This window comes from Schistocerca piceifrons, chromosome 2, assembly GCF_021461385.2.
Source record: "Schistocerca piceifrons isolate TAMUIC-IGC-003096 chromosome 2, iqSchPice1.1, whole genome shotgun sequence".
Taxonomy (NCBI): Eukaryota; Metazoa; Arthropoda; class Insecta; order Orthoptera; family Acrididae; genus Schistocerca; species Schistocerca piceifrons.
The window spans coordinates 452,273,796-452,290,812 of record NC_060139.1 but is presented as its reverse complement, the minus strand read 5'-3'; the positions used below and the strand labels follow the sequence as shown (position 1 = coordinate 452,290,812).

The following is a 17,017-nucleotide window of genomic DNA, read 5'->3' as shown; positions in this document are numbered from 1 at the left end:
GGTCCCTTCCCCCCCTCTTTTAAACCAATCGGCTATAACCATGAGAGTCCTTAGTCTTCAGTAATTTAATTATTGACTCAATCACCTTTTGTCTGTATCACAGTATTTCAGACATCAATCTCAGAAAGGCATTTGCCAAGAAAGTGATATGATTCTGTGCAGAAACTAAATTTTTATTTAATTTACCAGCAATGCTCAGAAAATGATTGTTAAACACTGTACATACACCTGATTTATCAGTAACAGAAATATTTTTGGTATGAACTGACTTTATATCGCCAACCTTGTGCTGCTGACCAGAGACTTCCTTCACAACTTACCATATGGTTTTAATTTAATCATGTGAATTAACTATTCTATTTGCATACCACCTGGAATCTGCCATCCAAGCAGCTATTGTCTGACCTCAACATCTAGCCTTCTTCTTCGATCTGCAAAAGGCCTGTGACACCACATCCTCACTACCTTGCACAAGTTGGGTCTCGGGTCCGCTCGCAATTTTTGTCCAGAACTTCTGACCTGGTTTGAGTTTGTGCTTCCCACATTACCATCCACATCCAAGAGAAAGAGGTTCCACAGTGCTCTGTACTGAGAACCCCTCTCCCTAGTACCTATCAGTGGTCTGGCAGCAGCTGTGGGGTCCTCAATATCAACCTCCTTGTATGCTGATGACTTTTGCCTCTACTATCGCTCCTCTATCACTGCAAGTCAACTGCAAGGTGCCATACAAAAGGCACAGTCATGGGTCCTCACCTATAACTTTCAGATTTCAGCCACTAAGACTCATCATGTAATTCTGTTGATGTCATACTGTTCAGCCACAACTAAAACTTTACCTCAATGACCAACTACTCAATGTGGTGGAGACTTGCCACTTTTGGACTGTTCTTCGATGCTTGTTTGATGTGGATTCCCCATTGCAGATTGTGCTCCACCAGCAGCTTCCCAAAGCATCCAGACTACCATCTCCTCTTTCCAAACATGGAAATCCATCTCCTGCTGTAGCGGTCCAAATCAAGGATTATGATTGTGACCCACACCTAGCCCTCCTCTCTGGACTCCAGCTGTTTCCTCTACTCATCTCCTTCGGGCCCACTCACATACACAACCGTGGTGCATTCCTTAGCTACAGCTTTGTCTTGACCTATCCCGAGGTCCAAAAGACTCCATTCAACCTGAGGGCCACCAACACAAATTTTTCTTCAATCTTTGTGCATCCTGGCGTTCAGAAGTAGTCTACACTGATGGCTAGATATTTGCTGGCCATGTAATCTTTGTGCATATAATCATGCAGGACTTCCTGAACTCCGTTTCTTGCTGTGTAGCTGTAGTGATTTCACTGTGGAGTTGGTAGGCATCTCTCGCATTCTTGAGCGTATTGCGGTGTAACGACGTATTAGCTTTTTGGTTGGTATATGACCATGTGCAGACTTCGTCACCTACGTCAGTTACAACCCACTTCAAAAATGATTCATATTCTTTTTAAATTGTCATAGAATGGTTCTTGAACGAAACTGTAAAACATCAGTTGAGTCGTGTGCAGAGAATTACATCACTTGGGCCAATTGGTTTTCGTAACTTTTTCGAATTTAAATTTCGTTTGTTTCTCCTCAGAAAATTATATCGACACACGTTATCTTGATCTAATCGATATCAGAATCACACATTAAATAAACTTTTTAGATTCAAAGTTTCGGCCAACGCTGTCTGAATCAATAATCTTGTCAAATATATTATTAATCCGTTCACATAACTCTTCATAAATAAATCTTCAAGACACGTGTTTCAACTTTAGTAGCATACACTATTTTATTAGCTTCCTACACATACAGATGTGAACTTGAGCGTTGACAGACAGTGACTAACATTTCAATAAGATTAAGATCTATATGATGTCATTGTTGTACAAAAAGAGTATAAAACTTCATTTTTAATTTTTAGAAGCACGACGCAACAACTCGGTTCCAGGATCTTCTGTTGCTCCTTGGCTGTCGACCCGCGACGTATAGCGGCCAGCAATTTCCTCTCTGGTCGCGGCAACGAAGATGCTGTCCCCGTTCGTTGCGCCGACCTCTCCGTACATGAAACACATAAAAAAATACAAACTTTTAGATAATTCACATTTATTACAAATAATAAGAAAACACATAAACAAAACTAAATTAAACTTATAGTCACCTGCAAACTGGGCTGACTTTGGTGGATGGGTGACGCTTAATTTCGTCCCACTACAGTATCCGTTCCTGCACCGGTGGGACTTTTCTCATCTGCAGTGACTCCTTGAGCAGTTTGCAGGCTCTCAACCGGTGTTACTCTCATCGTCCCTCGTCAGGACTCAAGGCCACATTGGGATCCCGGGGAATGAACTCGCTGATAGATTAACCAAACAGGCTATCAGTAAGCAGACTCTTATGATAGGTATTCCAGAATGGACCTGATTAATATTATGCTATCAATTTTTAGGGATCTGGCGTACGGAATGTCTCACTTTGATTTCACCGAAAAGGGGACTGATGACCTCTGATTTAAGTCCCATAGTGCTTAGAGCCATTTGAACCATTTGATTTCACAAAACTATGATAAAGGAGACTAGAAACCTGTGGAGGTCCCCCATGCTGGCTTTCATAAGGACTCTACTGTTTGTTGGCTCTGCATCGGCCATACTTGGCCGACGCATGATCATCTCCTCAATCAAAAGAATCCACCCCACTGTCATTGTGGTTACCATTTGATGGAGGTCCACATTTTGCTGGACTGTACTGATCTAGGCATCCTGTGATGGACTCTTAATCTCCCTGACTACTACCCCCAGCTAATGCCATCGCCATTAATCCTATAATGGCCTGTCTCCTGTCGAGCATCTCCGGCTCCCTTTTTGTTGACAATTTTGCCATCTATTGCAGTTCTCCAAGGATCTGTGTCACTGAGTGGCATCTTTGGCTTTCTTTTTTTCACTGACAAAACCGTTTGCATGAATTTCTGGCAGCACAAATGATTTCTCCCACCATCATTACATCTTGGGCCTGTTGCTCTTCCGTTCGTTAAAAACTATAAAATTCCTGGGGCTCATGCTTGATAGGTAACTCTTGGTCCTCCAATGTCTCATACCCGGCAGCCAGCTGTACACGGTCCCTCACTGTCCTATGTGTCCTCAATGGTACTTTGTGGGGTGCCGACCGAACCACTGTCCTCCGTTTTTACTGGTCCCTTGTCCATTCCAGTCTCAACTATGGGTGCTTTGTTTATGCTTCTGCCCATCTATCCCTCTTACGCCATCTCAACACTATCCACTATCGTGGCATCTGTTTGGTCACAGGCGCCTTTTACATGAGCTTGGTTGAGAGTCTGTATGCTGAAGCTGCTGAACTACCACTGTTCTACCGCTGTGACTTTCTCATCAGCAGGTATGCATGCTGTTAGTCTGCCATGTGTGGCCACCCATCCTATGCCTCCTCCTTCGATGATTCCTTTGATCACCAGTATGGGGGGTGTCCCTCTTCTCTGTTACCTCCGGAAATCCACTTTAAGCACTTGCTTCGGCAGCATAACTTCACACCACCTACAACTTTCCCGATGGATGTGAATCCTTCACCACCTTGGCTTCGTGAAATGGCCTGTGTTAACCTTGGCCGTCTTTCACTTTCTAAGGATGCTATCCCAGCCTCGCTGTATTGCCTTCAGTTTCACAACATTTGTTTGGAATTTCGCTATAGTACCTTTGTGTACACTGATGGCTCTTGGACTGACTGTGGTGTCAGGTGTGCCTTCGTCATTGGTGCCCATGTCTTTGGATATCGGCTTCCGGCACAGTACTCGGTATTTACAGCCAAGCTCTTTGCCCAGTATCAGGCTAGGGAGTACATCCAGCGACACCGACTTTTCAGTTGTGTCCTCGGCTCATTCTCTCAGTGTCCTCCAAAGTTTATGTGCGCTGTGCATCGCCCATCCCTTAGTGCAATGGGTTAAGGAAAACTGTCCCTCCTTCATTGTTGGTGGAGCCACCCTGCAGTTTATGTGGGTTTCTAGTCATGTCGGTCTGCCAGGAAACGAGACTGGTGATGAATAAGCTCAGAATTATTAAGTCTCTCCCAGCAGCTTGGATGTCCTCCTCTTGGCCCTCCTGCCAGGAGGAAGTCATTTTAACTCGGTTGCGTATTAGGCACTGCCTTTTTAGCCATCATCATTTGATAAGCGGCACTCCCCCACCACATTGTACATATTCTACCAAAGTTTTAAGTGCCACGTCCTGACAGAATGTCCATTTTTTAACCGTTTACGTTCCCGCCTGGGTTTGCCGTCTGGGTTATCAGCCATTTTAGCGAATGACATATGGGCTCTCATCCACTTTTTACTTTTTATACATCAAAGCAATATGGGAAAGCCATTTAATTTTTAGTTTTTGACCTCCATTTCTCTATGGTGTCTTTAGTAGCCCTTTCTCCACCTTCCTGTTTTTAGCTGTCTTCTCTTGTGTCAATTGGGGCTGATGTTTAGTCATTTTTTAACTCCTTTCTGTTTTCATGGTCTATAGTTTTGACGTGTGTGTGTATGACCTCAGTTGTTTCTGTGCCCTAAAACAAAAACAAACAAACAAATAAACTTGGTGCATGAGGTTTAATTGAATTACTTTCTCTTCACAATTAGTTTTTTGCACTCAGTATTACAATGACATTTCTTGTGACAATAGTAGCACTCAGTGTTTTTCATGTTCATAGAATTTTTCTTAAATTGCTTGACAAACACTGAGTTTTATCCTTTTTATGATTAACCTCAACAGCAGCGAATGCAGCTGTTGTTTATTAATCAGTGACAAACATTGTTCTTCTTTCAGTAATTGTGGTGTTAAAGTATCAAACTTCTGCCTACTTTCATCACAGGAGTCTCAAGCAACAACAAAATATCCGTAGCTTGTGGAAGTCCACTTAATAAACATGTTTTACTGGACCCATAGCATCTTGGACAGACTGTAACAAAGTTATTACAGTTTGGGATGAAGTAGTTTTATTATTTGAATAAAAGAAGACACTTCAAACACATGCCAGAGAACAGATTCCATTAATAATGGTAAAAGGACAAAAAAGTATGCAAAGGAAGAAAAGATCATGTGTCGGATGCGGCCAAGATATAAAAACATCAACAGTGTAGGAAAAGATAGTGGTACTTACCAGAAAGAAGACATGTCAAATTGCAGACAGGCACAATTAAGAGACGCTCACATGTAGCTTTTGACCACAGCCTTTCATCAGTACACACACACACACACACACACACACACACACACACACACACACACACACACACACACACGACTGCCATCTCCCGCATCTTGAGTCAGAATGTAGCATCATAGGGGATGCAAGCAGCAATCTGGAAGGGGTGGGAAAGGGGAAGGCATAGTAATGTACAGGTTGGGAGGGAGACGAACAGTCTGGTGGAATGTGCAGTGAGTAGACTGCCAATGGGTGCAGCATCAGGATGTTGCGGAGCCAGAGGTCGGAAAAAGGGGGGGGGGGGGGGGGGGGGAAGGAAAGGAGTTGGGAAAGATGGGCAGATGTATTGGCAGAGGGCTGCAAATAAGCAGGGTGGTAGATGAAAATGGGGAGGAGATGATAGCACAGAAGGGGTGGAAACTGTTGGGTAGACTGTGTGGGGACAGTATGTTACCATAGGTTGAGACCAGAATAATTATGGGAGCAGAGAATATATTGTAAGGATAACTCCCATCCGCGCAGTTCAAAAAAGCTGGTGGTGGAGGGAAGGATCCATATAGCTCAGGTAGTGAAGCAACCATTGAAATAAAGTGTGAAATCAGCGGCATGTTGTGCCACAGGGTTGTCTGCTTTGTTTTTTGCTGCAGTTTGGCAGTGGCCGTTCATCCTGATGGACAACTGGTTGGTAGTCATAACAATATAAAGAGCTGTGCAATGATTGCAGCAGAGCTAGTAAATGACGTGGCTGCTTTCATAGGTGGCCTGGCCTCTGATGGGGTGGAGTAAACCTGTGACAGGACTGGAGTAGGAAGTGCTGGGTGGGTGGATTGGGCAGGTTTTGCACCTGGGTTGTTCACAGGGATATGACACTTGTGGCAAGGGGTTGGGATTGGGAGTGGCAGAGGGATGGAGGTTGGGTGGGCCATGGAACACCACTTTAAGAGGGATGGAAATTATCTCCTGTGATTTCAGGGTACGATGATAGGTAATCAAAGTCCTGGCGAAGAGTGTGGTTCAGTTGTTCCAGTCCGGGGTGGTACTGGGTGATGAAGAGGACACTTCTTTGTGGCTGCTTTTTGGGGTTGGTTAGAATATTGGGGATGTGAGGGGAAATGGCACAGGAGGTCTGTTTGAGGACTAGGTCTGGGGGATAGTGTCTGTCTCTGAAGGCCTTGGTGAGACCCTCAGCATACTGAGGAAGGGATCTTTTGTCACTGCAGATACTGTTCCCAGGTAAAAAGGCTATATTGGAGGGATTTTTGGTGTCAAAGGGATGATAGCTGTCAAAGTGCAGGTACTGTTTGTGGTTGGTGGGTTTAATGTGCACATAGGTGCAGATGGAGCTGTCAGAGAGAGGAGGACAACATTCTAGGAATGTGGCACACGAGGTTGAGGAGGACCAAGTGAAGTGGGTGGGAGAGAAGGTGTTGAGGCTGTAAAAGAATGAAGATAGTGTCTTGGCCCTGGGTCCAAAGATATCACAATGAACCTGAACCAGATTAGGGGTTTGGTGTTTTGAGAGGCTAGGAAGATCTCCTCTACATGGCCCATAAAAAGGTTGGCATAGGAGGGTGCCATGTGGGTGCCCATGGCAGTGCTGCAGATTTGTTTATATACCCTCCCTTCAAATGAGAAGTAGCTGTGGGCTAGGATAAAGTTAGTTGGGTGTTTGAGGAATGAGGTAGTAGATTTGGAGTCTGACGTATGTTGTGAAAGGTAGTGTGCAGTAGCAATAAAACCTTGGGCATGAGAGATGTTGGTGTATAGGGAGGTGATGTCAACAGTGACAAATAGGATTGAGGAGGTAAAGGGGTGATTGGTGTCTTTGACGTAGGAGGCTAAATTATGGGCAGTTGGTTGGAAGTGTTGATCAATGTGTGCTGAAATTCTATCAGTGGGGCACAATAACCAACCACAATGGGGCGTCCAGGATTGTTGGGTTTGTGGATTTCGAGGAGCTGGAAGGTGGGTGTGCGGTGTGTCATAGGAGTGAGAAGGGAAATTGATTGAGGGGAGATGTCCTGGGAAGGGTCAAAGACTTTAAGCAGGGATTTGAGTTCGTGTTGGACTTCTTGAATGGGATCAGTCTGCAAGGCTTATAGGTGGAGTAGTCAGACAATTGGCAGAGGCCTTTTGCCAGATAGTCACTGTGATTCATAAGTGATGGAACCTTTGTCTGCAGGTAGTATGATTAGGTCAGGATTTGTTTTGAAATTGGGAATGGTTTTTCTTCTACTGAAAGATTGATGTTCTGAGGAAGGGACTTGAGGAAGGATGGTGAGGCTAAGTTGGAGGTAGGAATTCCTGGAAGGTGACCAGCAGATGATTAGGTGGGAGTGGGGAGGAGGAACACAGTTGGAGTTTGGTACGAACTGGAAGAGGCTGGGTTCAGTGTTGGATTTAGGGTAGTTTTGGTTGGAGGGATTGGTGGCAAAGAAGTGCTTCCATTGCACGCATCGGGAGGAGTAGAGTGTAGGTCTTTGACAAGACCCAACCTCCACAGCATCCTAGTCCATCCCTATGCCCCTCCCAATCCCAACCCCTTGCCACAAGGGTCGTAGACCTGTGGACGACACAGATGCAAAACCTGCCCAGTCCACCCACCCAGCACTTCCTATCCCAGTCCTGCAGGTTTATCCTACCCTGTCAGTGGTCGAGCCACTTGTGAAAGCAGCCATGCCATTTACCAGCTCTGCTGCAATCATTGCACAGCTCTTTATATTGGTATGACTACCAACCAGCTGTCCACCAGGATGAACAGCCACTGCCAAACTGTAACAGAGAGCAAAGTAGACCACCCTGTGGCACAACATGCAGCTGATTTCACACTTGATTTTAATGGCTGCTTCACTACCTGAGCCATATGGATCCTTCCCCCCACCAGCAGCTTTTCCGAACTGCACAGAAGGGAGTTATCCTTAAAACACATTCTTCGCTCCCATAATTATACCGGCCTCAATCTACAGTGGCGTAATTTTAGGTAAGAGGTCTGCCAGTCATGATTACCTACTTGTTTCACTTCAATTTCTGTTCTCTTTTCCTTGTGTTACCTTCCCTTTTTAGTGCGTTTCTTCTCTTGTTTTGCCTCTGTATGTGAGGATTTGGAACTGCGTCAGGTCTGTGTCTTTTAGCTGTTCTCCTTGTTCGCTGTCCGTCTTCGTTCATTCACCGCATGTGTTACTATTTCTATGCGTTTGGGCGCTGATGACCATGCTGTTTAGCGCCCCAAAACCTCAAACCACACACACCTACAGTGGTGTACTGTCCCCATACACTCCAACACTTTCCACCCCCTCTGATCTATGATCTCCTCTCCATTCTCATCTCCAACCTTGTTCATTTGCAGTCCTCTGCTGATGCATTAGCTCACCTTTCCCCACTCCTCCATTTTTTGTTCGTTTTTCCCCACCTCCCTGCCCAACAACCTCCTGACAATGTACCTGTTGGCAGCCTACTCCCTGCACACTCCACCAGACGGCGTTTGTTTCTCTCCCCACCCGTACACTACTGTCTCTGCACCTTCCCCCCTTCACCTTCCCCCCTTCACCTTCCCCCCTTCACCTTCCCCCCTTCACCTTCCCCCCTTCACCTTCCCCCCTTCACCTTCCCCCCTTCACCTTCCCCCCTTCACCTTCCCCCCTTCACCTTCCCCCCTTCACCTTCCCCCCTTCACCTTCCCCCCTTCACCTTCCCCCCTTCACCTTCCCCCCTTCACCTTCCCCCCTTCACCTTCCCCCCTTCACCTTCCCCCCTTCACCTTCCCCCCTTCACCTTCCCCCCTTCACCTTCCCCCCCCTCCCCCCTTCCCACCCCTTCCCCCCTCACGTGATGTTGAATTTCGGCCCGAGATGGAGTTGGCGGTCATGTGTATGTAAGGTGTGCTTTTTGTGTGTGTGCGTGCATGTGTGCTCACCATACCATTATTTTCTAGATGTAAGTATCTATCTCTCTCTCTCTCTCTCTCTCTCTCTCTCTCTCTCTCTCTCTCTCTCTCTCTCTCTCTCTCCCCCTCTCCTGACAAAGGCCGTGGCTGAAAGGTACTGGTGAGTATCTTTTAATCATGCCTGCAGTTTGATGTGTGTTCTTTTGGGTAAGTAGTTATCTATCTTTTACTACATTGTTGATATTCCTATGTGCAGTTTCCATTTTTTGATATAAAAACATCAGACACCTGCACAAAGACATGGCAAGAGAAGTGTCATAAGAAACCACACTACATATCAAATCTCTCGTCATTTAGTGACTTTGGAACCATTGCATTGAGTACTGTCAGTGGCAAAACAAAACCTGATGTTGCTAAATTTTAGCATTGAAACAAATAATTTTCTTGAATATTAAATTCTTGACATTTGGGAATTCTTTTCACAGTTCAAATTCTTTCCTTGGTAGACAAATTTCTGTTTTCTAAGTATTAACAACAAATGTAGATGGAAACAAAAGGTACCACAAAATGATTTATTAATCCATTTGGGGAGGGTAAAGCATTCAAGAGAATGAGATTATATTGAAATGAGGTAAAAAAAGTTGTCCAGGCAAGGAGAGAATTCAAGATAAAATGAATGGAAATGCAAATTGTACTTTTATTTGCCTCGTCATGAAGCTAAAATCTCCTTTTGCCACTACAATCTTAACTGTGCGGGAGAGAATAGTCACTGTGGCATGAAGGTTGCAGAGTTTGTCGTGTAGTGAAATTTGGATTGGATTCGGTTGCTGAGCCCATAAACCTGGACCTACTGGCAAGGCAATTCAAAAAATAATGAAAATATAGCAGTGATTGTGATGATCCAAGACCATGGCTCTATTTCTTAAATGCTGATGTCTTGTGATAAGGCGCTGGTACTTCAATGGAAGTGGTCTAGATGAAATGTGACAGATTGCAGTCATATGATAAATTACATAGCTTTTTCCTTTCTTTTTACATCTTTTGTGTTTTTGTTCGGAATCAAGTGTGGAATGAGTCGTAACAATTTAATGATTGCAAGTTCTGAAATTGTTGCATCTCAACAGTATGCCCATAACATGTTTGTGGTATAGGCCATTCACTGTAAGTAGTACTTTGCCTTGAGTCGAAAAACATTTCCCATTTTCTGCTTTGCAATGTTCATTTTGTGTATTAGAAACTTGGAACAAAATAGTGAAATATGGGATTTCCTTTCTATTGTTCTTTCACTTTTAAATGTTTTCATTGCTCCCATTAGAGGAAAAAGGCCGCACAAATTTGACTGTGTATTGGGTCAGTAAAAAATGTAAAATATTATGTATCACTGTGTTTCCTCAACATTAGCTGAGCGAAACAAGTGGTTGAAATTTATTTATACGGTAAATAAGTTAAATCTTGTTGCTACTAAGGTTGAAAGGTAAAGCTTATTATTACAAGGTACTGCATTTTTTAACAGTCAATTGCATGTCAGTGCAATGCTCTGCACAATTCATGTAAGTCTGTACTGACTGTATTAAACATCACCCATAGCCTTGACTCTTTTATCATGTGGGGTTATCTGTTGAAAAGTACCCATTTAATTTTATCTTTATGGGGGCAACAGATGCTGCAGAGTTTAATAGTTCTCATCTTTTTGTTTCTTACCATTTATTGGTAGTTTGATGATTGTTCTTGTACACTTGAAAAATTCTGCCAAAAGCAGTTACCTTCAGCTAATTACCATTCATGTGGGCTATTTAGCTTGCTTTATTATAAGCTTAGTGCTGCTTTTAAGTAGTCAATAAGAATGTGCAGATCTGCCAAGTATCACTGGACTATTAACCAGTCTACACTCTATATTCTTCTGTGTCAAACACAAACTTGAAGTAAAAGCCTTTAACAACTAGTTTTAAGTATTAACAAATTGACCTAAAAGTTCTGTTTTTAGAGCTAAATCATCACAAATTGAGAGGAAGGGGTGGGGGGCAGGGTAAGTAAAACATAGATGTTTGTAGGGGAAGGAGGGGAGAGACAGGTGAAGTGTGAAGTACAACATAGATGTTTGTACTGTTGTCTGATGTCCAAACAGGTTCAGTCATTTTCATAATATGATGTTTCGACAGCATACGTATCATCTTCAGGTGATACCTGTAGAATGAGCATATTTGCTACCTCCCACCTTCTGTATACTCTTACCACCCCCTACATCTTCCTCCACTGCTGGTGGCAGGCTGTGACAGGTGGAGTGGTGAGGGCAACAGCGCTGTCCGAAGCTGGGCATGAACTCCGGTCCTTCAGTACTTCTGCAGCCTGCATCAGTTGTGGGAGCCACTCTCGGCTAATGCTGTGATTGTAGTTGGCCGAGTGCTGACTCCCAAGCTTTGCTGAGTCTGAACCCAGTGTGTCTGTTGATCAGCTGATCAGCCACCTCTATTTCAATAGCCTCCATCAGAACACACCATCAGAACACAAGGTCTGTCTTAGGGCTTCCATTTCTTTGTGTTTATTGAGTCCCCTGTACCTATGCATGGTTCGCCAACCGCAGATTTTGTGGATTGCATAAGTTTGAGGTGTCTTCTGTGTTCCTTGCATCTTTCTTAAATTGTCCTTGCAGTCTATGCAATATACACCGTCTATGCAATATACACCTTACCACATTTACATGAAATATGGTAAACACCTGGTTTATGGATTGCCCAAGTCATTTATCACCATATTGAATAGGACGTGTGTTTTTGGAGGTGGACAGAAAACACATTTAATGTTAAGTTGTGCCAGGGTTGTACCGATTTTGTTCAATACTTCCCCAGTGTGTGGTGGATATGCCATTGTCTTTTCCTCCTCGTTGTTTTCTGTCTGCTGGGCTTGTGCTTTCTGGCTGAAAGCATGTTGGATTTCTCTCTCGTCATATCATTTTTCTAATTGCCATTATGAACAAATGGATGGCATTGCCATGGGTGCCATCTGTCACTAGTGTGGCAAACTTGTTTATGAAACACTTCGAAGAGGAATTACTGGAAACAACTGCACTGAAGTGGAAAGCCTACGTGCTTTTCCCAGTATTTTGATACGTCTGTTGTGGCCACATGGCAGTGAAAGACTACAGGAGTTCCTCCAACATCTCAACTCTCTGAATCACAGTATCAGATTCACCATGGAGGTGGAAGAGAATGGTGAACTCCCCATTTTGTACATCTCAGTCAAGCTCGAAACAAACGACACTGTAGGACACAGGAAAGCCACCTACACTGATTTCTATCACCACACTGCCTGCTGCCATCATCCTTCACAGTGTGAGGGTATGCTACATACACTGGTTCACAGGGTCCATGTAATATCGGATGAAGGAAGCCTACCAAGGGAGCTTAACCACCTTAAGAATGTTTTAAAGATGAAAGGATATGACAAGAGACAAATCTGACATGCTTTCAGACAGAAAGTGCAAGCCCAGCAGGCAGAAAATGAGGAGGAAAAGACAATGGCATATCTGCCATAGACTGACAAAGTATTGAACAAAATTGGCAGAATCCTGGCTCAATGTGACGTTAAATGAGTTTTCCATCCACCTCCGAAAAATGCATGCTGTTTTAGATACCGTGAAAGATGACTTTGGGCTCCATAAACCAGGTGTTTACTGTATTCCATGTAGATGTGATAGGGCTTCATGAAGTATGAAGAAACAAAGTGCTAAGATGGTCATCATTGTTCTGGGGTTGTGTTCAGAGGAGACTATTAAACTAAGAGCAGCTGGACTATTTGATTTCAATAAACGTGGAATTAACAGTTGTGGAATAACTGACACTTTGACAATACAATATTTTGTTAGTGTTAACCTACATTTAATGTATTTTGATGCCGTTTTTGCCATGAAGAAACGGCTCTGTGTATGCAATACAATCAATTAAGTACTTTGTGCTGGTGAATATTTAACATAATTTTCCATAAACTATTCCACTAGCTCCAGATTCAAAGAGTACCTGTCTGCAAGTAAAAAAAGCATAACATTTGCTTATTTTTTGTGGTATGTGAATGATGATTTGTCTTAATTCTAGTCTGCACTGTAACAATATCATTATTTATAAATATTTTATGGAATGAAGGTAACTCACTGAATAGTTGGTGGGGAGTAGATATGAATGTAAACAGGACTGTATGAACATTGCTAATTTTCAGTTGAGTCCTCTTCAGAGCTAAATTGTGGACATCCTGTCAATGGTTGTGGACCCTCCAATCGACGGCTCAGCACATCAACATTTCAGTGAATTGTTAGCCTCACTCCTTAAATTAATTGTTTTCAATCAAGACTTTCCACTGCCATACCTGAAAGATAATTTGTAATGCGTAGGGTGGAGACAACTTTCTAAATAATAGGTAACAAAATTCATCTGGATGTGCAGTACACAAATTCCTTCCATCATTTCTGTTGTTTACTGGGTGTAGTATTTTATGTCTTCTGCAAAAATGTCATACTTGGTTATGGGATCAAAATTGGAGAAGATCAGAACTGATATTTGAGATTGTAACTGGAGATGAAAGCTACAGAGATGAAACGTGATTGTGTAGAATTTATTCTGAGGCAATGTTATACAAAGTTTATCCTGAGACATAATTTTTCATTGATGATGCATATTCAGCATTAAAACAGGGTATATGAGGGAAAAAATGGCCTATTCACTATTCACTCTGAATCAAATTTATCTGTTGTCACAAGATTATCTGAAGAAACTAAGACGGTGACCATTCAGAGTAGTTTGTATAGCATGCTATACATGTCCTAATAAGTTTAAGGATTGTAATAGTAGTGGCCAAAGGCAGTCCAGCGGTGTACATGGTCACAGGGTGGACAGAACCTAGACTAGTATTGAACTCGTTATGAAGCAGATGTTCATCTTACTATCCTTGACTGAAATTGTATGCTTTTGTTGTCTTCTTGAAAATCATTTAACTGCCACCATGCATTGTTTTGTGCTCACAGAAGTGAATTCTACCAACAAAGCAGTCCTGAACTGCTTTCCCAAGGGGCATATGGTGGAGTCTTCATTCAGATATTGGCGATTCTCCTGTGTACACAACTTGAAATAATATGAATTACTTTGAGGAAGTTTACAGAGGATTGCAAAAAGGAAAATAAGTATTTTCATCTACAAAATGCTATTTTGCTTGCTTTTGCAGATACAAACTGTAAGCTGAGTCTTCTGAACACTATATCTGGAACTACAGAGGATCCTAATGGCAGCAATGTGAAAATGGAAGGAATCATTGGGCTTGCTATATGGATGTGCTGTGTATTGTATTCATCCCTGCGTACAGCCTCCAGTTCATCAAAGATCACTATGACAGAACATGTGCTTGTTAAGGATAATGGTGCAGGTAAGTTCTTGTTGCTATTAATGTAAAGGAATGCAGATGTTTCTTTGTAATTGGTAAGCCTCTGACTTGTCATGTGTAAAAAACTGTAAGTATTTCAGCCAGTTTGGCAACTAAGGGTCAAAACGCCAGGTATAGCACCTTCTCATTTACTTCAAGATGATACAATGAATCATATGCTTCCATTGAAAGTATTATTTAAGTCACTGACTATCTCTGAGCTTCCCAGAATGTATAGCCATGTAAGGATGATGTATTCTCTGTGGTGTATTGGTGAATGTATATACTTTTGTTTCATTAAATACACAATTTCTACAGCTACATCAAAATGTATGATGATGTCTACTATGTAACACACATTATAGCAGCACCCTGCAATGTTCTGTCTGTCTTCAGTCTGAAGCAGCACTGTGAGCATACACTCTGATGTCCATTTTTATGCATCTGATGCAGGTTGCTGCCAGGACAGCCTCAGAAAAATGATTTAGTCATCATTTGAATACTATTTCATTACTTGCATCTTCCCTCTAATGAATGTCACTCTCAGGCACTCGCAAGAGGATCATGATAGTCAAAACTTGGCCGAGTCAGAGCAGGGTGAAAACGAGGGGACATCTATTTTGGCTTAGGCACCAACACCCAATAGTTGCCAAGAAAATGATGGTCGAAGTTTGGATGCCACTTCATCAGTAACGGAAAGGAGAGAAATAAAAAGAAATTAAGACTGGGTGTGGTAGTGAAATGATGGCTGTGTAGTGCTGGAATGGGAACAGGGAGGGGGCTGGACGGGTGAGGACAGTGACTAACGAAGATTGAGGCCAGGAGGGTTACGGGAACATAGGATGTATTGCAGGGAAAGTTCCCACCTGCGCAATTCAGCAAAGCTGGTGTTGGTGGGAAGGATCCATATGGCACAGGCTGTGAAGCAGCTATTAAAATGAGGGATATCAGGTTTGGCAGCACGTTCAGAAACAGGGTGGTCCACTTGTTTCTTGGCCACAGTTTGTCGGTGGCCATTCATGCGGACAGACAGCTTGTTGGTTGTCATGTCTACATAGAAAACAGCACAGTGGTTGCAGCTTAGCTTGTAAACCACATGACTGGTTTCACAGGTAGCCCTGCCTTCGATAGGATAGGTGATGTTAGGACTGGAGTAGGTGGTAGTAGGATGATGTATGGGATAGGTCTTGCATCTAGGTCTCTTACAGGGGTATGAGCCTTAAGGTAAGGTATTGGGAGCAGCAGTTGTGTAAGGATGGACGAGTATATTGTGTAGGTTCGGTGGATGGCAGAAAACCACTGTAGGAGAGGTGGGAATGATAGGACATTTCTCATTTCAAGGCACAATGTGAGGTGATTGAAACCCTGGCGGAGAATGTAATTCAGTTGCTCGTCCCAGATGGTACTGAGTTAAGAGGGGAATGCTTCTCTGTCCTTGGACTGTGCGACTTTGGGAGATGGTGGGGTCACTGCAGATGCAAGGAGCACGGGTGGCTAGGCTGTACGGAAGAGCTTCTTGGTATGGAATGGATGTCCCATTACCGCCCTGCTCGTCACTATTGATGCCATCTCCCTGTACACAAACATTCCTAGTGCCAATGGCCTAACTGCTATTGAACACTAGCCTTTCCAAATGCCCTATGGATTCCAAACCAACCACCTCCTTCCTAGACGCCATGACCAACTATATCCTCACCCACAAGTACTTCTCCTTTGAAGGCATTACATACAAACAAATCCGGGATACAGCTATGAGCACCTGCATTGCACCATCCTATGCCAACCTATTCATTTACCACCTAGAAGAATCCTTCCTAAAAGCCCAGAATCCTAAACATCTCACCTGGTTCAGATTCATTGATGACATCTTTGCTATCTGTATCGAAGATGACACCCTATCTACATTACTCCAGAACCTCAACAAGTTTTTCACCATTTGCTTCACCTAGCCCTGCCCAACCCAACAAGACACTTTCCTAGATATTGACCTCCACCTCAGAGATGGCTACATAAGTGCCTCTGTCCATATCAAACCTACTAACTAGCAGCAATACCTCCACTTTGACAGCTGCTCATTCCATACAAAGAAGTCCCTTTATGTACAGCCTAGCCACTGATCGTCGTCGCATCTGCAGTGACGAGTAGTCCCTCTCGGAATATACCAAGGGTCTCACTGAAGCCTTTACTGACTGTAATTATCCTCACAACCTTGTACAAAAACAAATCTGCTGTGCCTTATCTTTCCAGTCTCCCACCACCTCCCAAAGTCTCACAGTCCGGCCACAGAGCAGCATCCTCTTGTAACTCAGTACCATCCAGGTCTGGAGCAAATAAATTACATTCTCTGTCAGGGTTTTGATTACCTGATGCGGTGCCCTGAAATGAGAAATGTCCTGCCCACTATCCTTCCCACCACTCCTACAGTGGTATTCTGCCATCCACCGAACCTACACAATATACTCGTCCATCCTTACACAACCACTGCTCCCAATCCCTTATCTCATGGCTAATACTCCTGTAA

At 43.4% G+C, this 17,017-nt stretch overlaps 1 protein-coding gene across 2 annotated transcripts in view; it reads left to right on the top strand.

Annotated features, from left to right (window-relative positions):
• LOC124777017 (probable serine incorporator) overlaps window positions 1-17,017 on the top strand; it is a 114,585-nt gene that overhangs the window by 78,838 nt on the left and 18,730 nt on the right. For both annotated transcript variants that reach the window (XM_047252269.1, XM_047252270.1), the window contains exon 7: window positions 14,302-14,499. In XM_047252269.1, coding sequence (XP_047108225.1) covers window positions 14,302-14,499 — 198 coding nt within the window. The remainder of the gene's footprint in view (window positions 1-14,301; window positions 14,500-17,017) is intronic.